This window comes from Herpailurus yagouaroundi, unplaced genomic scaffold (assembly GCF_014898765.1).
Source record: "Herpailurus yagouaroundi ecotype Mexico unplaced genomic scaffold, PumYag 161, whole genome shotgun sequence".
Taxonomy (NCBI): Eukaryota; Metazoa; Chordata; class Mammalia; order Carnivora; family Felidae; genus Herpailurus; species Herpailurus yagouaroundi.
This window is the reverse complement of record NW_024412402.1, coordinates 20,981,855-21,005,507: the sequence shown is the minus strand read 5'-3', so window position 1 is coordinate 21,005,507 and position 23,653 is coordinate 20,981,855. Positions and strand designations below refer to the sequence as shown.

At 41.6% G+C, this 23,653-nt stretch overlaps 2 protein-coding genes and 1 non-coding gene across 5 annotated transcripts in view; 1 reads left to right on the top strand and 2 right to left on the bottom strand.

Annotated features, from left to right (window-relative positions):
- The window catches only part of NFRKB (nuclear factor related to kappaB binding protein), a 42,806-nt gene extending 38,492 nt beyond the window's left edge, over positions 1-4,314 (top strand). For all 3 annotated transcript variants that reach the window (XM_040483534.1, XM_040483533.1, XM_040483532.1), the window contains exon 27: positions 66-4,314. In XM_040483534.1, coding sequence (XP_040339468.1) covers positions 66-191 — 126 coding nt within the window. In that variant the 3' untranslated portion in view covers positions 192-4,314. The remainder of the gene's footprint in view (positions 1-65) is intronic.
- TMEM45B (transmembrane protein 45B) overlaps positions 3,892-23,653 on the bottom strand; it is a 39,827-nt gene continuing 20,065 nt past the window's right edge. Inside the window, exons 2-6 of the mRNA XM_040483541.1 lie at positions 9,731-9,927; positions 7,584-7,790; positions 6,539-6,723; positions 5,834-5,979; positions 3,892-4,792 (exon numbers count right to left, since the gene is read on the bottom strand). Of these exons, the coding sequence (XP_040339475.1) occupies positions 4,684-4,792; positions 5,834-5,979; positions 6,539-6,723; positions 7,584-7,790; positions 9,731-9,911 (828 nt within the window). The 5' untranslated portion in view covers positions 9,912-9,927 and the 3' untranslated portion in view covers positions 3,892-4,683. The remainder of the gene's footprint in view (positions 4,793-5,833; positions 5,980-6,538; positions 6,724-7,583; positions 7,791-9,730; positions 9,928-23,653) is intronic.
- On the bottom strand, positions 22,748-22,858 carry LOC121035693 (U6 spliceosomal RNA). The gene has a single exon (XR_005793031.1). It is a non-coding gene; the product is annotated as a U6 spliceosomal RNA (small nuclear RNA).

The following is a 23,653-nucleotide window of genomic DNA, read 5'->3' as shown; positions in this document are numbered from 1 at the left end:
TGTTTGCTCTCAGCTGAGGAGCTCGTTTGCAGCCTGTTGACCAGACCGTCTCTCTTTGCAAACAGGTGCGCATCCAGACTGTCCCTGCATCCCATCTTCAACAGGGAACAGCTTCTGGTTCCTCCAAAGCAGTCTCCACTGTTGTTGTGACCACAGCTCCATCTCCTAAACAGGCACCTGAACAGCAGTGATTCAGAGAGAGAAAGATGACGTCCGTGAAAGCACACACCCAGGCTGCCCTTCTGGCTTAAAGGAGGGGAGCAGGGAGGTTGTGTCGTCCTTCTCAGCTTGTCTGTTGAAGGGAAGGCCAGCAGTGGGATGATGGCAACAGTGGCGTGGATTCTGCCACCACACTCCACAGTGGAGCATGCTGAGAAAAGTCCCCTCCAGGCTCCAAGGGCTGTTCCGCTCCGATCCAGGAGAAGCTCCTCTGTTTGGGGATGAAGTCATAGTTGTGCCACACGAGCCATGGTTCTCTCCTGAGAGCCAGACACCGGGGGAAGGCTTACAGCTGCAGAGCGTGCAGACCGTCAGTAAGCCTCGTTCTCGATGTGGATTGTATTTTTTTTTAGCTTCTGGTCTTCTCTGTGACTAGTGGTCTGGATAGGAATTTTATGTCCAGAAATTTTTACGTAACTTATTTTTTTAAAGAACCTGTTGTATGTCTTTATCCAGTGGAAACCTGGGCTTTATAAAGCCCCCACTCCCCACTGCCCCGAACTGATTATTCTCTTGACCAGAATGGGAGAATAGCAGGATTCTCAGTGAGTTGGTGGCTGACTTGAGAGCTGCATGGCAATGGGGAGGCTGTCAGCTGGGTAAGAAACCAAGGGAGCGAGATAAGTGAGATAGCGTGGGTTCCCTGAAATGGGATTAGTTTGGCACTACCTCATAAAGATGAGGTATCAGGATCTTGACTGTGGTCCGTATCTTCATCTGCTGACTTTGTCCTCCTTGTCAGGCCTGTTCACACAGAAGTCCAGAGCCTGTGGACAGGATAGGCAAGTGCCAGCAGACATGCTGCTCTTGCAGCATAGACTTTATTGCAGTTCAGAGATTATATGTTTTGCTTTGCTCCAGGGCAAGAGTCTGCAAACCACAGCCCTGGGGCTGGCTACCCGTTTTTGTAAATAAAGTCTTATTGGAACACAGCCCATGGCCATTTGCTTATGTATTATCCTTGGCTGCTTGCAGTCAGGAGGCAGAACTGAGTAGTTGCCATAGAGTCCAGATGCTCCTCAGGCCTAAAATGTCTCTTATGTCCTCAGGCCCGTTAAGTAAAACTTTGCAGGCTTCTGCTCCAGAGGAGAGGTGGCAAGAAGAGAGAGTGAGTGGGTGTGCCCACTGGGCGGACGAAGCAGCACAGTCACAGGAGAGGTCAGTCGGGGTTTACAAGTCCTTTAATCCTGGCTGCCTCTCATTTCTCAGCCTCCATCAAGCTGTGGCAGAGCTCAGAACAGTATTTTTAAATGTAGTAAGTAAGTAAAGCACTGGTTGTTAACAATATATGCCTCTTTTGTATGGGAGCAGGGGTTGGATGGCAAGGCTGTTCTGCAGTGTCAGGGCCTCTCTCTCTCGTTTCCAGATTATTAAAGATGTGTCTTTAATCTGGAAGTTCAGTGATGATCTTTTATGGGGTCTGGTGAGGAAGTGGAGTTAAGGGGCAGAAGGTCCCAATGGTGTAGTTTAGAGGGGTTGCAAGGTGGAAGCTGAGTGATCAGGAAGATTGCAGAGAAGGTCAGGGTGGCTTGTGGCTTTTGAGACCTTGCATTTGATTTTTAAAGCAGTTCTGTAAATAGACATCATCAACCGTCTTCTAACTTCTCATCTCTGGGAGAAGTGGTGAGTCTGAGTTGAGGTTAAAGAGAAAAAGACATAAATCCAGTCTTCTGATTTTAAGTATCCTTTCTTTTGCCTTCCTAGGGGAGGATGGCTGTATGCCATGCTGAGCTGTGGGGACAGTTGGAGCTAGGGTGGTAAGCCCAAGGTACAGAGAGCTGAGGCGAATTGGCGGAGAGGTGACTGAGCTTTTGCTAGTAGTGGGGGGCCGGCACAGATGTCCCACTGGGAAGGGGGGAGAGGTAGGGACTGCCGTGAAGGAGAAAAATGGCCTTTTAGCCGAGTGGAGGAGAGCACGTCTGTGTTCTCCAGTACTTTGATATTTGCACATCATTGCTTCCTAGAGGCACATTTCACATGAAGAGTCCACGTGACAGTGTCTGAATGAGAAAACGGTAGAAATTTGAGGGATCCTGTCTCAGGTATTTATTGTTGGTTAAAACAAACCCCTTCCGAATTTACTTAACAAAGGATTTCATGAAGGTAGCTCTGGCATTCAGCCCCAGCCCTTCACTGACTTTTCTTTACTGAAGTCACCTGGCTGTGCCTGTCTCTGAGTGCCTGCAGACATTTGTCTGCATGCTTGGGGAACAGGGATGTTTCAGGATGTTAGTGTAGGACTGACTCCCTGGTAAGTACGATTTGGTACTGCCCAGCCTGTCAGTGGAGTACTGAGGAATGGCAAGCCCCAGCTGGAGTTGTTGAAGTGACGTCACCAGCATTTGCATGCTGTGCAATGTGGTTCTGTGCATACAGACCTCAGGGGTCTTGTAGAGATGTGGTAGCGATGGTGGCTGTTTTGGGGGGGCAGTAAGTCCAGAAGAACTCATGGCAGCCACTGAGCCTCTGACGCTGAGGTTCAGAGGTTGGTAAAAGTGGTCAGACCACATGTCTAAGACCGGATTCGGTGAATAGGATTGTTTGTGATGGGTTTGTATTGTAAACGCATCTAAGAATGTTTTTCTCCAGGGTTGACCAATTCCATGAAGGTACCCCAAACTGCTGCTGTGAAAGGGATTTTACAGTAAGTTTCAATATTGTATATCTGGTCTTCACACCTCAACTGCTTGCTCTGGAGAAAATACTGCATTTCCTTAGAGTGTGGTGCACTTCCCCCACCCTTCAAACCTAAAATAGAGATCTTTACTATGCAAGTCAAACTGGGAATAGGTTCCTTATACCCACTTCCAGTCTCTAAAGAAAGAATATGTTTTAAATTAATTGCTCATAATAGATCCTTCAGTACTTGTTGAATGAAAGTGTGGTTTCCTAGTTAGCAGGCCAATGAAAGTAGACCCTGAAAGGGCACCACAGGTTCTCTTCTCATAACTATATTTTCAAGTAGCTCATTCTTAACCTCTGACGTGTGACTTTAGCATTGAAAGGCTGGCTAACCGTGGGAGGTCAGCTTTCACTTAAGTACAGCATTTCTTCCAGAGAGCACCCGGTGCTTTGTGTAAAAGATCTCTACCACATTTGTGGGAAGTAGCAGGAAGGAAGCCGGCTTTTGAGTCCTGAAGGCTGGCTTCCCAACTTGGTAGCTGTGTGACCTTTGGCTAATCAACTTCTCTGAAGAACCTAACGTGGCTTCCATTACAGATGGTTGTGTGAATCAGGTGGGATACAGTGCATTTCAGAGTGTGGAAAGTGTTGTGCAAACCAACGGTACTTGGTCTGGAAGACCTTTCAGAGTTGGCCTAGGCCACTTTTATCCGTTTGTAGAACTTTACCAACTCTCCATGTTCCTTTGTGATTTTGTGGCCTTTGTGCATCCTATTCTCTGTGCCTGGAACGTGTTTTTTTTTTTTTTTTTTCCCTACAGGGCAAACTCCCCATCTTCTCCCCTCCCTTGTAGTTGTACTTACCCCTTAGGGCACCAGTCACCCTGTATGTAAACGCTTTCATATCTTCGCCATTAGACTGAATTCCTTGCTGGACAGGGATCTCCTTAATCCTTTCAACCATTTCAGTGCTGGCGCAAAGTAGATGTTTAATAAATATTTGTTGAAGGAAGTTTTTAAAAAAAAAAAGAAAAAAACCAGATCCAGAACCAAGATTAGACTGTCAGGACTTTATATTACTAGTTCAAGAGTCACATCTTTTGCACGATTCTTATGCTTTGCTTTCAGCTGTATTGAAATTCAAGGTCTTCGGCAACCTGCCATTTTTCTACCTCATTATACAGACTTCCTGTTAGTGTCTTCTTATTAGAGTTCTTTTGAGGAGCCAGAACATTTGAGTTCCAGCTCTCAGCTGGGCCACTGACTAGCTTTCTGATTAAAAAAACAAAACAAAACAAAACAAAATACCTTTGGCCCAACGTCGTGACTTATCAGTAATATTACAGTACTCTGGAATATTAATGGTAAATTAGGAAATGTTTAGTAACATTTAAAGTACCAAAGTTTGTGAACTATTTTACTTTAAGAAGTATGTGGTAGAATTGTATCTTTAAAATAAAGTCAGTCTCGTGTATTTACTTTCTGATAAGAAAGTACCTGTTTTCTTGAAATTTGAAAAAGAGAGAAGTTATCAAAAGCAGGATGTTCTGCTGGATTCCTATCCCAGACTCATCCCGTGGCCACTTCCTGTTCTCAAACTTTCAGAATCTTTGATTTCTCTTCATACTGAGACAAAAATAAAGGCTTGCATCATTTTTCTTTATGAAGGATACCACAGCAACACAAACTTTAGCCAATTAAATGAGAAAGTGCAAATACATAGAACTGTAAGAGCAGACCAAAGGAAGCATTGAAATGGAGGAGACAAGCTACACCTTTGCACACTCTAGCTGTTTGTGCTCAAAGGGACATGTCCACCCCACACTGATGACGGGTAGCCTCCTCACTCTTCATCTGAGCCAGTCAGGAGGGCTGTCTGGTAAGTGTGATCTGACTTCAGCTTCTGAATCCCAATGATTTCTCCTCCGCACCTCTTTAACCGAGTCAAATGGCTATAATAGAGCAACAATAAGAAACCATGAAATTAGCCCCCCGAATTCCCTTATTCTCTCAACCAAGTTAGTTATGTTAAAGTATCTACTGGTTCTTAGCGCATTTTCTTTGTAAGTCCACCAGATGCTGTGGTTGTCTGCATATCTCACTTCTTAGGCAGTGTTCACTGGTAGATAAAGGGACTCATGATTAATAATGTTTAATAGTTAATGTCATAACAGACTAAACCTAGGTCTCCTGCCTCTCAGTGTATGTTTCACCGACCAGGCAGTAGAACTAAAGGAAACTGTGACCTTCTCTTCAGTTTGGTCTGCGTGGAACTGTGTATGTGATGTATATCTGCTTTGGGTAGGTAAATCAGAAACTAGAGGGGCAGCTACAATGACAGAACTAATAATAGCATATCCTAAAAGTCGCTTGCTCTGCAGTTCAAGACGGTCTGCCATTGACTCATAGGGTGACCTTGATCAAGTTAGTCTTTCAAGCCTTGGTTTCCCCATCTGTAAAATGTTACCGTGTATACTTCATAAAACAATGAGGGTGCAGTGGTGTAATAGACTTGTGCTTCCCACAGTGCCTGGGAGAGTGAGTGAACAGGAATGATCAGCTATCCCAGTAACCTCTGAATAGCCCTCAAAAGGGTACTTGCTGTCATGGCATCGTGTCTGATTGTCACATCTCTGGGGAGGAGGTGGGGCAGATCCAGGAACAAGGGTCTGCGGTCCAGTACCGATGCCTAATTCATAGGTTTTCCTTTCACCCGACAGCCTTCCAGTCTGTCAGAACTGCCTTTGAAACCTGAGTCTGTGAGGTTACTACGACCAGACAGCCCTTCAGCCTTTGAATATCTCGCCCGTTTGCAGGTGTAGACTACCTTGCACAGAACTTGGCAAGTATTTGGCACTCATGAAGTGGTGGAAGTTAGCACTGGTTAGTTATGAAATGTGGGACACTGGAAATAAAAATGCAGTGCAGTAGATTTTGGGGACAAGGGGTTAGGAGAAAAAAGCTAGACAAAAGTTGTCTTCCTTTGGGCTTACCAGTAAACGAGAGAGTAGTTGATGGCCACAATGCAGAGGGCAGCCATGTAGTGCCAGCAGAAACACATGGTGATGAACATGATGTTTGCTTCATCTTTCTGGTCCCATTCAGGTGCTCCAAACGGTGGGAACAGCACAAACCCGATCTGGTGGGTAGTACAGAGAAGTCGGCCTTAGTTGGTTCTGAGAGGCACAAGCTTACGTCCTTCCCGTGCTACCCAAGTTTCCATGCATTCCCATTACCTCCTATTCCTCATACCTCCATTAGCATAGAAAAGGCCTTTTTGCATAGGAGAACTGACCTGAGTCAATTCTGGTTTTAGTATGGGCTTATTAAAATGAAATTTCAGGGCCCACATTGCAAGTCAGCAGTTTAGCAAGTGGAGCTTGTAACAAACTATAGAAATGACCCCTGAAAGTACTGCATGTGGAGCCCTGTGAATGGGGTCAGCACCTCCACTGGGGAGGGCAGATGGGGAATTTCTTAATATGCTCGCTCTGTATGCTCCGTGGATTCTGCTTGTCGATCCGTGAGCAAGGTATTAATGGGTAAAATTAAGTCATGGGCGGACATGGGGAGACCAGTGGCCATCTCAACCCATTCACATGGCATGTCAGTGCTGCCCCTACATGACTTCTCTTGGACAAACTCAGTGGGGCTCCCTGAATCCACACAATGTGAAGCGCACTGTTTTGAAAAATTACCTGCCAGAACCAGGTGCCCTGAAGAATAACCAGAGTGGTTCGGAAAAGTTGCAGCACAATGTTGTCCCGGAGGATCACCTCTAAGAAGATGCTGAAAGTCCCTCCAAACAGTGCACACAGCAGGAGTGAGTGGATGTGCTGGTCCAAGGGTGGTCGGTTATGGACATGGTAGTAGAAGAGAAAACCTGCACAAAGCCATTTCAGCCATCAGAGATTTGCTGGTTTCTACTCCATTGCTAGAATGCCCTCTTACACCTGTCTCAAAGCGAGATTTGTCAGCAGTTGCAAAGTCAGTTTATGTGACGTGGGGCAACAGACGCAGATTAGATTTATTTTGTGTATGAAGTGGATATAAGTTGCAAAGGATGTGTCTTAAAATCTCTTAATCCGTGGTAGCTTCAATACAGGATGTGTAGGTGAAAAACGTTGCTGATTGGTGACAAATCGTGTGTGTATGTGTACTTGAAATTCAGTTTTGCCCCGATTCAACCTTTCTTCGTCTCTTCCTGGGGTACAGAAGTGAGGTGGTTGGATTACAAAGTGCCTTCTCATTACTCTGGTTAATATGAGTTATATTGGGAGATCTGTCCTAGCTGCTGGGTGGGTCTCCTGAGGTTTGCAATGGAGTCCAGGCAAGAACACTCCTGGGTGGGGGGTGGAGTACAGTGTCTCTTCCCCCGGACAGAGGGAGTTCTCTGGCATGGGTAGCATCCATCCACGTTTTGGAGAGTTCTTACGTGTTTCAGTGTGCATGTGCACTCAGGTACATGAGTGTGATGGGGGAGGGAGCAGGGAGAGGCTGTGTGCAGAGAGCCAGAGACCGGCTAAGAGCCTCAGGTTTTCATGTGCTGTTTTATGGGATATGTCACCTGTATCATCCAGAGCACAGGACCAAGTCCCATTCAGGTTTTTGAAATTCAGAGATTTGGATTTTCTGGGGAAAGTTATTATCTTTGCAGTACTTCTGGTCTTTATATTCTGGTCTGTTACAAATGCAATTTGTCTCTTACTTTGTTATTTTTTTCCATCCCTACCCCTAAGTTACCTTCAGTGAATACTGCCATAGCCATAACCAATCTGTCCACCCCCAGGGGAACGTGGGTGACGAGATAGGTGAGCATGTCCACGATTCCCGAGACTGCAAAGAACAGATACATGGTGCTGTGCTGCCAGTTCATCAACTTCACCCACTGGTTTTCATGGTACAGGTGGAAGTAGGGCCCATCTGGAACAAACTGCTCTGCCAGGATCCCTGCAGGGAAGTGAGAGTGGAAATTAAGGAGGGAAGTGTAGCTCCGGGGCAGATGGGAAACAAATGCCCCCAAGTCATGAATGAAGTCGAGATGCGAGATGCGGGTGAAAGCCTACTTTGCTCTCTCAGATGCAGCTACTTGAGTATAAAAGAAGGCATTTGCTGAGGAGCCTGTGTAGACCTCTTGCCTTTGTTGTTTCTTTGGGGGTGGGGGTGCAGAGCAAGGAAGCAATAGAAACAGCCACACAGGTCCCCAGGATATTTGTCCAGTGGCTGAGATGAAGGCAAGGCATCATCACTTATGTGAGAATGTGGCTGGTGAGCAGTGAAAGAAGTCGTGGAAAGGAACAAGTAGGTGGCAAATAATGGAATCTGAGCAGAGACACGCTGGTGATAAAGGTACCTGTGCACGCCTAAGGGGGAGAAGCAGCTGCCAGGTGTGTCTGTGAGGGCTGACTTCAAGTGCATGGTTTTCCTGAGCACAGAGTGAGCACCTTCCTCTAGCTTTCAGTCTCTGTGCCCTAAACACTGGGAGAAGCAGGTGAGGGTCCCTTCACTGCGGTGTCAGGAGACGTAAGCCTTTGAGATGGGGTAGCTCTCAGTTCTTGTCCCTTCTCTGTCTTTTGTTTAGGAAAGCAAAAGATTGGCCTTTATGCCTGGTGCCATAACGTTCTTGGGGCCTCGAATAATTCTCTACGGCCACATTCTGAACCCTGTTCTCCAAACTTTGTTTTGTTTTAAACCCAGCCCCTTCCTGAATTTATGCATGAAGGATCAAGGAATTGGTGTAAACAAGCTGGGAGAAGGGAGGCCCACTGACACTAGAATGGAAGTCCTGTGGCAGCAGGGACTGTTTGGTTCCCCCTTCTAGCCTAAAAACCTGGAGCAGTGAGTTCCTGCACATGGTAGGAGCTCAGGAGACGTTGAGTGACTATTAATTTTCACCCAGCAAAGAGGCCAAATATTTTTCTGGCTCTATTTTCTAGGCAAAGTTGATGCTGTCCTTAGCATTTAAGCCATATAGTTCCTGTCACTTCTCAACTCCAGAAAGATGAGATACCTGGATGGTGAATGGGAAAATTCAGCTAGACCAGGCAAACCAAGCTAAGCACCTTTGCTCCCTCCAAGAGAAGCTGCTGGTGTTGCTTCCATTCCTTCTGAGAGACAGCCAAAGTGATTCGTGGCAAAATGCAAGTGCAGAATAAGATCCCTCATTACTCACGTTACTCAGAGCGGATCCTGAGGAAGAACACTTTCTACTATTGACACTGCTGGCCCTTTTTAATGTGGCCATTAGTGGAGTGGAATGGATGACCAGTCACGGTGGAAGGACGTGAAATTTTGTTGGAATGGGACACAGTAAGGGAAAATCCCTTTCAGACAGCCCTCTGTTGGCTTTTTTTGGGGGTCTCTTCCACTGCCTCTCTTATTAGCCGTCCAACATCAAGTTCCCATCTTTGTAATTGCTTGAGATTTGGGGTTGGAGGATATGCCAAGGAAGTGGGTGGTAACTACTCTTGAGATTCTAGTGGACAATTGGAAAAAAGATGTTTTTTTTCTAAAGCTAAACTCCATTTAGTACTTTCTTGTAACTCATGTACATGAGCTCACTCTAATTTGTTCTGTTTTCTATTTTTATTTGTGTTTTACCTTTCTCATAAAGTATATCTTCTGTTCCTACATCTTATACCTGTGTCCTTCTAGGGCAAAGAATGTAGTTTATTTGGCAGTGTTTCATGGTGCGCTACGATGTAAGGTGCTATTAACTGTTAACATTACAAAGCTCAGTGCACAACAGATACTATAAAATATTTACTGGCCAACTGAATATCCCTGTTTATTATCTGCTGGTGGAAACATCCATTTCACAGGGACCAGAAAATGGGTTCAAGTTCTGCATGTGATGGGGAGACCCCTGGACCAGATAAGCCCCTTCTTACCAATGACTGAAAACAAAGTTCGGATTGCGGCTTCAATGATCTCAAGGCGCTGATGGTAATGAGTCAGTTGGCTGCTTTTCCCCTTTTGGTGGAAGTATATCAGTGGATACTTCACTGACCACCACAGTCCAACTATCAAGAAAAAACTCCCTGGGAGAGCATGGCCCTTAAAGTTTGCCATCAGTGTTCTTGGACACCTAAGAAAATAGGGGACAGCTGTTAGGTAACTGAATGAAGAAAACATAAATGTATATTTTGGCAGGAAACACAGTATATGATTGAGGATTCCAGATCATAAGCCATGTTAAGAAGGATCCACTCATTCTCATAAAATAAGCCTTCATGTTATGTCATCAAAGTCCTGTCTGCTGAGTGAGTGCGTAAGAGAATACTCCTGGCGCAAGAGAATACTCCTGGCTCTAAAAACATGGGTAAAATAAAAGGGGGCTGGGGGTGGGGAGGAGGGTAGGCAAATATTTACTGATCGCAGGGTGCAAAAGCTTACCTAAATGTGGAGAGAATTAAAGAAAATTCATCTACGTAAGTATTTTTTGCATATCAAAAACATTAAATCAGGAAGACATTTGTAATAGTTACGGTAAATGGCTATTGTGTTAGTCTTTTGCAAATAAGAAAATGGGCAAAAGACATGAATATGCAATTCACAAAATGATACAAATTGATAAATACTGTAATTCCAGATGACAAATGAAGGTATAATATCATTTTCCACCTAATTTGAAAATAATTTGAAGATTTAGAGATTTGAGGGACACCTGGGTGGCTCAGTTGGTTAAGCGCCCAACTTTGGCTCAGATCATGATCTCATAGCTCAGAGCCTGGAGACTGCTTCAGGTTCTGTGTCTCCCTCCCTCTCTGCCCCTCTCCTGCTCCTGCTGTGTCTCTCAAAAATAAATAAATGTAAAACAAAAAAACAAAAAAAATCTAGAGATTTGATGCAGCCTTCTAATATAAAGGAATATGGTCTATATGATTCAAATTTGGTAAAAGTAAAAATGATTATATAGGGACATTCAGTTGACTAAGTGCCCCAACTCTTGACTTTGGCTCAGGTTATGTTCTCATGGTTTGTGAGTTTGAGCCCCAAGTCAGGCTCTGTGCTGAGAACTAAGAGCCTGCTTGGGATTCTCTTGTCTCCTCTCTCTCTGCCCCTCCCCCACCCATATATTCTCTCTCTCTCTCTCTCTCTCTCTCTCTCTCTCTCTCTCTCTCTTTCCTCCCTCTCTCAAAAATAAATACACTTTAGTAAAAAAAAAAAAAATTATATAAACACCACCTTATTCCAAAAAAGATAGCAGTCATGATTTATATTTATCCCATTTACAGTCATGCAGACTATACGATTAAAATGGTAAGTATTGGTTTAAGATGGCAGAGAAGTAGGGGGACCAGGATTTTCCTCAACCCTCAAACACAGCAGTATTGAGGTCAGATCACTTGAAACACCCAGGAATTCGATCTGCGGAGTGGCAGAAAGATCTCCTCAGGTGGAGGGAGACAGCTTGGCAGGATCTAGCCTAGAGCTGAAACTCAAAGGTACAAAAATGCCTCACTTTCTCCTTTCTCCAAATGGAGCTGGAAACATGGCTGTGCTCCTGGGGAGGAGGGAGCCAGCCCAGAATGCATAGCGCAGTGTAACGATCTCAGGGGTACACTGGAAGAGAACAGCCCCCTTCCTTGAGTATTGTGGGAAGAGGGTTTATTGCCTCCCCAAGGACAAGAGTTCCTATAGGTACCAGCCAAAGACCTTTTTTTTTTTTTTTTTTTTTTTTTTTTAACATTTATTTTTATTTTTGGGACAGAGAGAGACAGAGCATGAACGGGGCAGGGGCAGAGAGAGAGGGAGACACAGAATTTGAAACAGGCTCCAGGCTCTGAGCCATCAGCCCAGAGCCCGACGTGGGGCTCGAACTCACGGACCGCTAGATTGTGACCTGGCTGAAGTCGGACGCTTAACTGACTGCACCACCCAGGCGCCCCCCAAAGACCTTTTATCAGCAGGGCAGGGTGGCACTACACCAGAACAGGGTCTGCAAAGTGCAGGGCCCCTTAAGACATGGGGTTTTGAATCCCGGCTGAGTGCCTAGGAGGCGTGAGAGACTGGAGCAGGGCAAGCTGACCCCCCAGCTACTCTCGGAGGGCTGCATGAACAGTGTGGTTTGAGACACTCGATCTGGGGAGGAGAAATTGGGGTGTTGCCATTTTTTCCCCATCACCAACACAGTGGGGCTTCAGAGAGCAGCAGAGCCCCCAGTGGAGGGGGGACCTGCTTTTTTTCCTTTCTCTTTTTCTGAACTTAGCTTTACAGTTTTCTCTGGTCTTTTCTCTCAATTTTCTCTTTCTGTGGGATCAGGCTCCCCCCCCCCCCCCAGCCCCCTCCTCGTTTTCTTTTTCCAGGGTTAAACAGACAAATCAAAGCACATCTGGCTGAAGGTCCAAACACTCCACCACTACAAGCAGGGAGGAACTCTGCAGAGGACTGTCCAGTGGAATAGAGCAGCCAAATACACGACAACAGAGTGCATGCACCAAAAACACTTCCTGAAGTGTCAGGTCCTGGATAGGGTATGATCCCTTTTTAAAATAGTACTCTCAGGTGCAAAAATTACATTGCAGCTAAATACAGATAAAAATACATTGCAGCTCAGGCCTATCTCAAGCTTTTAAAATACATAAAAGCCAGAAACTTAGCCAAGATGACAAAATGGAAGAATCCTCCCCAAAAGAAAATTCTGGGAAAAATCACAGAGAATTGCTCTCAAGACAGATATAAACAATATATCTGAACAAGAATTTAGATTAACAGTCATAAGACTAATAGCTGGCCTTGAAAAAAGTATAGGAGACAGCAGAGAAACTCTTGCTGCAGAGATCAAAGACCTGAGAACAGTCACGATGAAAGTACTATAATTGAGGTGCAAAATAAACTAGACACAGTGACAGCAAGGATGGAAGAAGCAGAACAGAGAATAGGTGAAACAGAAGATAATATTATGGGAAATGATGAAGTGAAAAAAAGAGGGAAAGGAAATTACTGGATCAAAAGGGGGGAAATTAGAGAACTAAGTGATTATATGAAATGAAACCATATCTGTGTCATAGAAGTTCCAGAAGAGGAAGAGCAAGAGAAAGGGGCAGAAGGTTTATTTGAACAAATTATAGCTGAGAACTTCCCTAATCTGGGAAAGGAAGCAGGCATTCAAGTCCAAGAGACACAGAGTACTCCCTTCAAAATCAACAAAAACAGATCAACACCACAACATATCATAGTGAAACTGGCAAAATACAAAGAGAATTCTGAAAGCAGCTAGGGACAAATGGTTCTTAACCTGTAAGGGTAATAGTATATCTTTCCACTGAAACTTGGCAGGCCAGAAAGGAGTGGCAGGAAATATTCAATATGCTGAATAGGAAAAATATGCAGCCAAGAATCCTTTATCCAGCAAGGCTGTCATTCAGAATAGAAGGAGAGATTAAGACAAAAACTAAAGCAATTCATGACCACTAAACCAGCCCTGCAAGAGATCGTAAGGGGACTCTCTGAATGGAAAGCAGCAAAGACTACAAAAGATCAGAAACATCACCACAAACACAAAACCTACAGATAACACAATGGCACTAAATTCATATCTTTCAATAATCACTCTGAAAGTAAATGGACTAAATGCCTCAATCAAAAGACATAGGGTATCAGAATGGATAAAAAAAAAACAAGATCCATCTATATGGTGCCTACAAGAGACTCATTTTAGACCTCAGGACACCTGCAGGTTGAAAGTAAGGGGATGGAGAACCACCTATCATGCTAATGGACATCAAAAGAAAGCCATAGTAGCCATACTTAAATCAGACAAACTAGATTTTAAAACCAAGACAATAACAAGAGATAAAGAAGGGCATTATATCATTAAAGCATCTATCCATCAAGAAGAGCTAACAATCATAAATATGCCCCAACATGAAAGAACCCAAATATATAAATCAATTAATCACAAACATAAGCAAACTTACTGATAATGTAATTACACTTACAACAATGGACAGATTATCTAGGTAGAAAATCAATAAGGAAGCAATGGTTCTGAATAACACATTGGACCAGATGGACTTAACAGATATATTCAAAACTTTTCATCCTAAAGCAGCAGAATACATATTCTTGAGTGGACATGGAACATTCTCCAAATAGATCACATACTGGTCACAAAACAGCCCAAGTACACAAAGATTGAGATCATACCATGCATATTTTCAGATCACAACGCTATGTAACTTGAAATCAACCACAAGGAAAAATTTGGAAATATCCCAAATACATGGAGGTTAAAGAACATTCTACTAAAGAATAAATGGATTAATCAGGAAATTAAAGAAGAAATTAAAAAATACATGGATGCAAATGAAAATGAAAACACGACAGTCCAAACCCTTTGAAATGCAGCAAAGGCAGTCCTAAGAGGAAAATACATTGCAGCTCAGGCCTATCTCAAGAAACAAGAAAGATCCCAAATACACAATCTAACCTCACACCTAAAGGACCCCAAAATTCAGCAGCAAATAAACCCAAAACCAGTAGAAGAAGGGAAACTGTAAAGATTACATCATAAATAAATGACATAGAATCCCAAACAAACAAAGAGTAGAACAGATCAATGAATCTAAGAGCTGGTTTTTTGAAAGAATAAACAAAATTGATAAACCTACACCCAGATTTCTCAAAAACTAAAGAGAGAGGACCCAAATAGATAAAAATCATGAAAGGAAGAGGAGAGATCACAGCACCACAGAAATACAATTATTAGAGAATACTATGAAAAATTTTATGCCAAATTGGACAATCAGGAAGAAATGGACAAATTCCTAGATACACACTACCAAAACTCAAGTGGAAAGAAATAAAAATTTGAACAGACCCATAACCAGGGAAGAAATTGAATCAGTTATCAAAAATCTCCCAATAAATAAGAGTCCTGGGTCAGATGGCTTCCCAGGGGGAATTCTACCAGACATTCAAAGCAGAGTTAATACCTATTCTGCTCAAACTGTTCCAAAAAATAGAAATGGAAGGAAAGCTTCCAGACTCCTTCTATGAAGCCAGTATTTCCTTGATTCCAAAACCAGATAAAGACCCTACTAAAAAGGAGAATTGGAGGCCAATATCCCTGATGAATCTGGAGGCAAAAATTCTCAACAAAAAACACTAGCAAATCAAATTCAACAGTACAATAAAAGAATTATTCACCATGATCAAGTGAGATTCATTTCTGGGATGCAGGGCTGGTTCAGTATTTGCAAATCAATCAACACGATATGCAACATTAATAGAAGAAAGGATAAGAACCATATGATCCTGGGGGTGCCTGGGTGGCTCAGTTAAGTGGCTGACTCTTGATTTCAGCTCAGGTCATGATTTCATGGTTCATGAGTTTGAGCTCCATGTTGGGCTCTGCACTCACTGCATGGAGTCTGTTTCTGATCTTCAGATATTCTGTCTCCCTATTTCTAGCCTTCCCCTGCTTCTTCTCTTTCTGTTTCTCTCTCTCTTTCCCCCTCTCTCTCTCTCTCTCTCAAAAATAAGCATTAAAATATTTAAAAAATAAGAACCATATGATCCTATCAATAGATACAGAAAAAGCATTTGACAAAATACAGCATCCTTAATAAAAGCCCTCAAGCGAGTCGGGATAGAAGGAACATACCCTAACATCATAAAAGCCATATTTGAAAGGCCCACAGCTAATATCATACTCAATTAAGAAAAACCGCTTTCCCCCTGAGATCAGGAACACGACAGGGATGTCCGCTCTCCCCACTGTTGTTCAACATTGTGTTGGAAGTCCTAGCTTCAACAACCAGACGACAAAACGAAATTAAAAAAGGCAGCCAAATTGGCAAAGAAGAAGTCAAACTTTCACTCTTCATAGATGACATGATACTCTACATGGAAAACCTGAAAGACTCCACTAAAAAACTGCTAGAGCTGATGCATGAATTCAGCAAAGTCACAGGATATAAAGTCAATGTACAGAAATCAGTTGCATTTTTACACACCAACAATGAAGCAACAGAAAGAGATATCAAGGAATAGATCCCATTTACAATTGCACCCAAACCCATAAGACATCTAGGAATAAACCTAACCAAAGAGGTTAAAGATCTGTACACTGAAAACTATAGAAAGCTTATGAAAGAAATTGAAGAAGACACAAAGAAATGGATAAACATTCCATGCTCATGGATTTCAAGAACAAATATTGTCAAAATGTCGATATTACCCAAAGCAATCTATACATGCAATGCAATCCCTATCAAAATAGCACCAGCATTCTCCACAGAACTAGAACAATTCTAAAATTTGTATGGAACCAGAAAAGATCCCAAATATCTGAAGTAATATTAAAAAAGAAAACCAAAGCTGGAGGCATCACAATCCCAGACTATAACCTGTATTACAAACCTGTAATCATCAAGACAGTTATGGTATTGGCAGAAAAACAGACACATCGATCAATGGAATAGAATAGAGAACCCAGAAATGGACCCACAATATATGGTCAACTAATTTCGACAAAGCAGGAAAAAGTATCCAATGGATAAAAGACAGTCTCTTCAGCAAATGGTGCTAGGAGAACTGGACAGTAACATGCAGAAGAATGAAACTGGACCACTTTCTTACACCATACACAAAAATAAATTCAACATGGATGAAAGACATAAATGTGAGACAGGAAACCATCAAAACCCTAGAGAAGAAAACTGGCAGCAACCTCTTTGACTTTGGCCATAGCAACTTCTTACTTGACATGTCTCCAGAGACAAGGAAAATAAAAGCAAAAATGAACTATTGGGACCTCATCAAGATAAAAAGCTTCTGGGGGCATCTGGGTGGCTTAGTTGGTTAAGTGTCCAACTTTGGCTCAGGTCATGATCTCATGGTTTGTGGGTTTGAGCCCTGCACCAGGCTCTGTGCTGACAGCTGGGAGCCTGGAGCCTGCTTCGGGTTCTGGGTCTCCCTCTCTCTCTGTCCCTCCCCAACTCATGCTATGTCTCTCAAAAATAAATAAACATTAAAAAAATAAAAAAAAAAAGCTTCTGCACAGCAAAGAATATCAGTGAAACTAAAAGGCAACCAATGGAATGGGAGAAGATATTTGCAAATGCCATATTAGATAAAAGGTTAGTATCCCAAATCTATAATGGACTTCACAGATTTGGAGCGCCCGGGCAGCTCAGTCAGTTAAGCGTATGACTTTTGATTTTGGCTCAGGTTATCGTCTCATGGTTCATGGGGTTGAGCCCTGCATTGGTCTCTGCACTGACAGCTTGGGGCCTGCTTGGGATTCTCTCTCTCCCTCTCTCTGCCCCTCCCTTGCTCACTCTCTCTATCTATATCTGTGTCTCAAAATAAATAAACATTTATTTAAGAACTTACCAAACTCAACATCCAAGAAACAAATAATCCAGTGAAAAAATGGGCAGAAGACGTGAATAGACACTTTTCAAAGAAGGCATCCAGATGGCAAACAGACACATGAAAATATGCTCATTGTTCATCATCAGGGAAATGCAAATCAAAACCACAAATGAAATACATCTCACACCGGTCAGAATGGCTAAAATTAACAACTCAGGAAACAACAGATGTTGGTGAGGATGTTGAGAAAGGGGAACCCTATTGCTCTGTTGGTGAGAATGTAAATTGGTGCAACCACCAGTGTGGAGATTCCTCAAAAAATTAACAGTAAAACTACCCTATGGCCCAGCAATTGCACTACTAGGAATTTATCCAAAGGATACAAAAATGCTGATTCAAAGGGGCACATGCACCCCAATGTTTATAGCAATGCTATCAACAATAGCCAAATTATGGAAAGAGCCCACTGTCCATCAACTGATGAGTGGCTTAAGAAGATGTTATGTAAATATACATATATACAATGGAATACTACTCACTGATGAAAAAGAATGAAACCTTGCCATTTGCAACAATGTGGATGGAGCTGGAGGGTATTATGCTAAGTGAAATAAGTCAATCAGAGGAAGACAAATATCATATGATTTCACTCATATGTGGAATTTGAGAAACTTAACAGATGAACATAGGGGAAGGGAAGGAAAATAAGATAAAAACAGAGAGGGAGGCAAACCATAAAGGACTTTAATACAGAGAACAAACTGAGGGTTGATGGGGGGAGTGCCGGGGGTGGGTTAAATGGGTTATTAGCATTAAGGAGGGAACTTTTCAGGTTGAGCACTGGGTGTTGCATGTAAGAGATGAATCACTGGGTTCTACTCCTGAAGCCAAGAGTACACTGTCTGTTAAGTAACTTGAAAATAAAGAAAATAATAATAAAAAACAAAACAACAACAACAAAAGATAAGTGTTAGCTAGAACTGATTCAGAAGGAAAATGATTCTAATCCTGGGGGACCTGGGTGGTGACCTAAAGAATGTGTAAAGTGGGAGAAAAACAGCAGGTGATGGTGATTAGAACATATCTGCTAGGAACATAAAGATGGTCTGCACATGCTATTCCAGCCCTGGCCATCAGGGACATCTACCCCTCTATCAGTGGTACATGGTTAGGGCTATTTCACATCTGATACATTTACAGCTGAGGTCTCCACCCTTCACCAAGAACTTTCACAAGTTTTAAAAAAACTTTATAGTTAAAAAAAAAAAATCAAATTGCATTTAAAATTCTTAAAATGAAAAGCAGCAGCCCCATGTCCCATCCCTCCTCACCCACTAGTGAAACCACTTTAAACCCTTCCCACTGTTTCTTCTGGTACTTACTTCCACAATTCTCATTCATTTGTGCATGCTGCCATTTGTTATTATATCGTTGTCAGGCGTTATCCACCAACTTCCTGGAGCTCTCTTATAACCTCTCCCTCCTCTTCAACCGGTCATGTTCACAGTAGTTACATTGTGTTCATTTGCTTAAATCATTAGTTTCTTTATTATGGCTCTGTAGATCCAAAGTCCTTACCAGAGCTGATAAATCCTACATGATCCTGAGCTATCTCTTTGACCTCTCTCCTACCCTTTCAGCCGTGCAACACAGGGTCCCTTCCATTGCCTTCCATTTCCAAGTACAGACCCCCTCCTGCTTCTGGGCCTGGGCTGTCTGTTCTTTCTAGTGGTTCCCCAAAGAGAGCCAACAGGTCTTTCCTTCATTTTCTTCAGGTATCTGTTCAAATGTTACTTTATTCCCTGACTACTTTGTGAAAAGTAGCAGGCATGTCCCACTTTCCAATCCAGGTATACTACTGCTTCTCCTCCTACTTTTCCTTCTCCCTCTCCTCCTTCTTCTCCTCCGCTTCCTCCTCATCCTCGTCCTCTTCCTCCTCCTCTTCCCTCTTTTTTTTTTTTTTTTTTAAGAATTCATTGTATGTTTATTATTTACAGCTAATCATTACCTAACAAATGCTATCTGGTGTACGTCTAAATTTTCTTTAAGGCATGGATCACTATCTGATATTGCATATTGATTTTCTTTTTAGCATCCAGCTCTATCCACTAGAATGTACACTCCCTGAAAGGAGGGATTTGATCTGTTTTGTTGTTGCCGTTAGCCCAGTGCTTACAGCAGGCCCTGACTTGGTAAGCACTCAAATATTTGTGGAACGAATACATGCTCATCCAAGTAGCATATTATGGGTTGTATTTTCACCATTGTTATTTTATTCTGGAATTAATATTTGCCTTGTTTTTCATTTGTTTACTTTCCCATATACCTAATCACTGTGTTTTTCCCCAAAAGAGCTAACAGATCTGCTAAATGTCCTCCAAATTAATGTCTAGATATTCAAACATCAGAAAACTTGTCAGTTCCATTTTATTCCTAGAGACCTTTCTTCCAGGACCTTTTATCCTCTGTCCCCAAAACTGGACTGGTTGTCTATCATCCTGGAGCATTTGGCACTATCTTTTAAATTCCCTTTGCCTTTTCCTGTTTTTGACCCCCCTGTTTCTTGGATGCCATTTATTCTTCTGTCCTGGTTTATTTCCATTAATATGCCTCTAGTTATTCCCCAAAATATGAACAAAAGGTAGATTCTTTGAGAATTTGCATGGCTGACAATCTCTGCATTTTTAAATAATCAAAACGGGCTTCCTTAATCTATTCATATTCATTGTAATTATTAACGTGGTTACATTTTGCTACTTGTTTTCTATGTCTCTTTTATGTTTTTTCAAAAAGACTATTTTTTTAGAGCTCTAAGCAACAACAAAATTGAGAGTAATGTACAGAGATTTTCCCTACACCTTTTGCCTGCACACGTGCACAGTCTCCCCTATTTTTGATACCACTCATCAGAATGGTGCTTTTTTTTTTTTTTTTAAACCAAGGATGAGTCTACATTGACACATCATAATTACCAAAGTCCATAGTTTGCCGGAGGGTTCATTACTGATGTTGTGCATTCTATGGCTTTGGACAAAATTATAATGACATGTACCCATCATTATAAATAACACACAGAGTATTTTTACTGCCCTAAAAATTCCCTGTGCCCTGCCTATTCATTTCTCCCCCCCCCACCTCTGACACCACCCCTTTTTATTATCTCCATAGTTTTGCTTTTTCCAGAATGTCAAATGTTGGAATCATACAGTATGTAGCCTCTTCAGATTGGCTTCTCTCACTTGCTAATAGGCACTTTAGTTTCCTCCGGGTCTTTTCACGGCTTGATAGTTCATTTCTTTCTGGCACTGAACAATATTCCATTGTCTGGATATACCGCAGTTTATTTATACACTCAACTACTGAAGGACATCTTGGTTGCTTCCAAGATTCTGGAATTATGAATGAAGCTGTTAGAAACACCTGTGTGTAGGTTTTGTGTGGACATAAGTTTTTATCTCCTTTGGGTAAACACCAAAGAGCAGAATTGCTGGATTGTATGGATAGTTTCGCAGGAACTGCCAAACTATCTTCCAAAGCAGCTGTACCATTCTGCATTCTCACCAGCAGCGTATGAGAGCTCCTGTTACTTTACACTCTCCCCGGCATCTGGTGTCAGTGTTCTGGATTCTGGCCATTCCAGGAGGTATGTTATGCTGTCTCATCATTTTCATTTTCATTTCCCTGATGGTATACTACGATGTGGAGCATTTTTTCATATGCTTACTTGTATGTCTTAGGTGAAGTGTCTGTCAAGGTGGTTTGGCCCATTAAATTTTTTTTTCTTAAGTTTTAAGTTATTTTGGATATCAGTCTTTTAACAGATGTGTCCTTTTGCAAATATTTTCTCCTAGTCTGTGGCTTGTCTTCTAATTTTCTTGATTTTTGTCTTTTGCAGAGCAGTAGTTTTTAATTTTAATGAAGTCCACCTTATCAGGTACTTCTTTCATGGATAATGTCTTTGGTGTTGTTAATCTAACAAGGTATCACCATATACAAGGTCATCTAAGTATTCTTTTATATTATCTTCTAGGAATTTTACAGCTGTGCATTTTACATTTAGATTTATGGTGCATTTGGTTGAAACAAAAGTTTCAAGTTTTGTGACGGTGTAAGGTCTGTGTCTAGATTAATTTTTTTGCATGTGGATATCCAGTTGTTCTAGCACCATTTATTGAACAGACTATCTCTGCTCCATTGTGTTGCCTTTATTCTTTTGTCAAAGGTCAGTTGATCAAGGTGTATTTCTGGGCCCTATATTTCATTGATCTATTTATCTATTTTTTTTGCCAATACCACATTCTCTTGGTTACTATAGCTTTAACATAAGTCTTGAAATTGGGTAACATGAGTCCTCTGACTTTGTTCTTCAGTATTTTGTTGGCTATTCTGGGTCTTTGGCCTTTCCGTATAAACTTTAGAATCAATTTGTCAACATCCATGAAATAACTTTCTGGGATCTTGATTGAAATTGCATTTAATCTATAGATCTAGTGGGGAAGAACTGACATCTTGACAATAGTGTCTTTCTGTCCATGAACATGGAACATCTTTCCATTTATTTAGTTCTTTGGTTCCATTCATCAGAGTTTTATGGTTTTCCTCTCCTTATTTTGTTAGCTTCATACTTATTTCTTTAAAAATTTTTTAAAAAATGTTTATTTATTTTTGAAAGAGAGAGAGAGAGAGACAGAGCATGAGCAGGGAGGGGCAGAGAGAGAGGCAGACACAGAATCAAAGTAGGCTCCAGGCTCTGAGCTGTCAGTACAGAGCCCGACACAGGCTTGAACTCACAAACTGCAAGATCATGACCTGAGCCTAAGTCAGATGCTTAACCAACTGAGCCACCCAGGTACCCCAAGTATTTCTTTTTTGCAGGGTGCTAATGTAAATGTTGTGTTTTTAATTTCAAATTCCACTTGTTCTCTCAGGCCTTTTTTGTTCCTCTGTTCCTTGTTTACTGCTGTCTTTTGTGTATAAATAATTTTTTTTATGTTTATTTATTTTTGGGTGAGAGACAAAGCATGAGTAGGAGAGAGACAGAGAAAGAGAGGGAGACACAGAATCCGAAGCAGGCTCCAGGCTCTGAGCTGTCAGCACAGAGCCTGACGCAGGGCTTGAACTCATAGACCGCGAGATCGTGACCTGAGTGGAAGTCAAACTGTCAACTGAATGAGCCACCCAGGTACCCCTAATGTACTATTCTAATTCTTCTTTTCATTTTTTTAAGCTATGTTTTTGAAACCTTATTTTTCTTTTTTAGTGCTTGCTCTAGGAATTACAGTATGCATCCCTGTCTACTTTAGGTTAATATTAACTTAATTCTGGTAAAATATAGCAGCTTTGTTAATTTATAGTTTCATTTCCAACCCCCTTCATCATGCCATTGTTGGTATACATATCAACAGTCAATAAATATATTAAATATAAGTATGTGATATATATTATAAACCAACAGTATTGCAATTAGTGCTTTAAATAGGCCTTTTATTTTTTACTTTTTTATTAAATTTTGAATTTTAATTCCAGTATAGTTAACAGACATATTATATTAGTTTTAGGTGTACAATATAGTAATGCAACAAAAAAATATGGAACACTTCACGAATTTGTGTGTCAATCTTGTGCAGGGAGGGGCCACATTAATCTTTGCTGTATCATTCTAATTTTAGTATGTGTGCTGCTGAAGTGAGCACTAAATAGTCTTATATTTTTCAGGAAATAGAGACAGATAGCCTTTTATATTTAATTACATATTTACCATTTCTAGTGCTCTTCATTCCTTTCTGTGCATTTGAATAACCCTCTAATCTCATTTAGTTCCAGCCTGAAGGATATCCTTTAATATTTCTTATAGAGCAGTTCTGTTACCAATGAATTCTTTCAGTTTTGCTTTTCTGGAAATATCTTTATTTCATCTTCATTTTTGAAGACTAGTTAGGTTGGATATAGACTTCTTAGTTGGCAGTTTTTTCTTTCAACACTTTGATTATATCATTCCACAGGCTTCTGACCTCCCATGGTACTGGTGAGAAATCAGTTATTACTCATACTGTTATTTCCCAGTGAGTCACTTTTTTTCTTGCTTTCAAAATTTTCTTGTTGGGGTGCCTGGGTGGCCCAGTCGGTTAAGCCTCCAACCTCAGCTCAGGTCATGATCTCACAGTTCCTGGGTTTGAGCCCCACATCCGGCTCTGTGCTGACAGAGCACAGATATTTATTTTATCTCCCCAAAATAAATAAACGTTAAAAAAATTAAAAAAAATTTTTTGTTTCTTGATATCTTTGGTTTTCAGCCGTTTGACTCTGACATATCTTTGTGTTATTCATTTTGTAGGTTTTTTGTTTTGTTTTTGTTGTTGTTTTTATCTTGGCTGAGCTTCTTGGGTCTATAGTTTAATATTTTTCATCAAACTTGGGGAGTTTCCAGCCATTAATTCTTCAATTATTTTTTCTGACTCCCTTTCCCTGTTCATTCCCATGTTTAACCC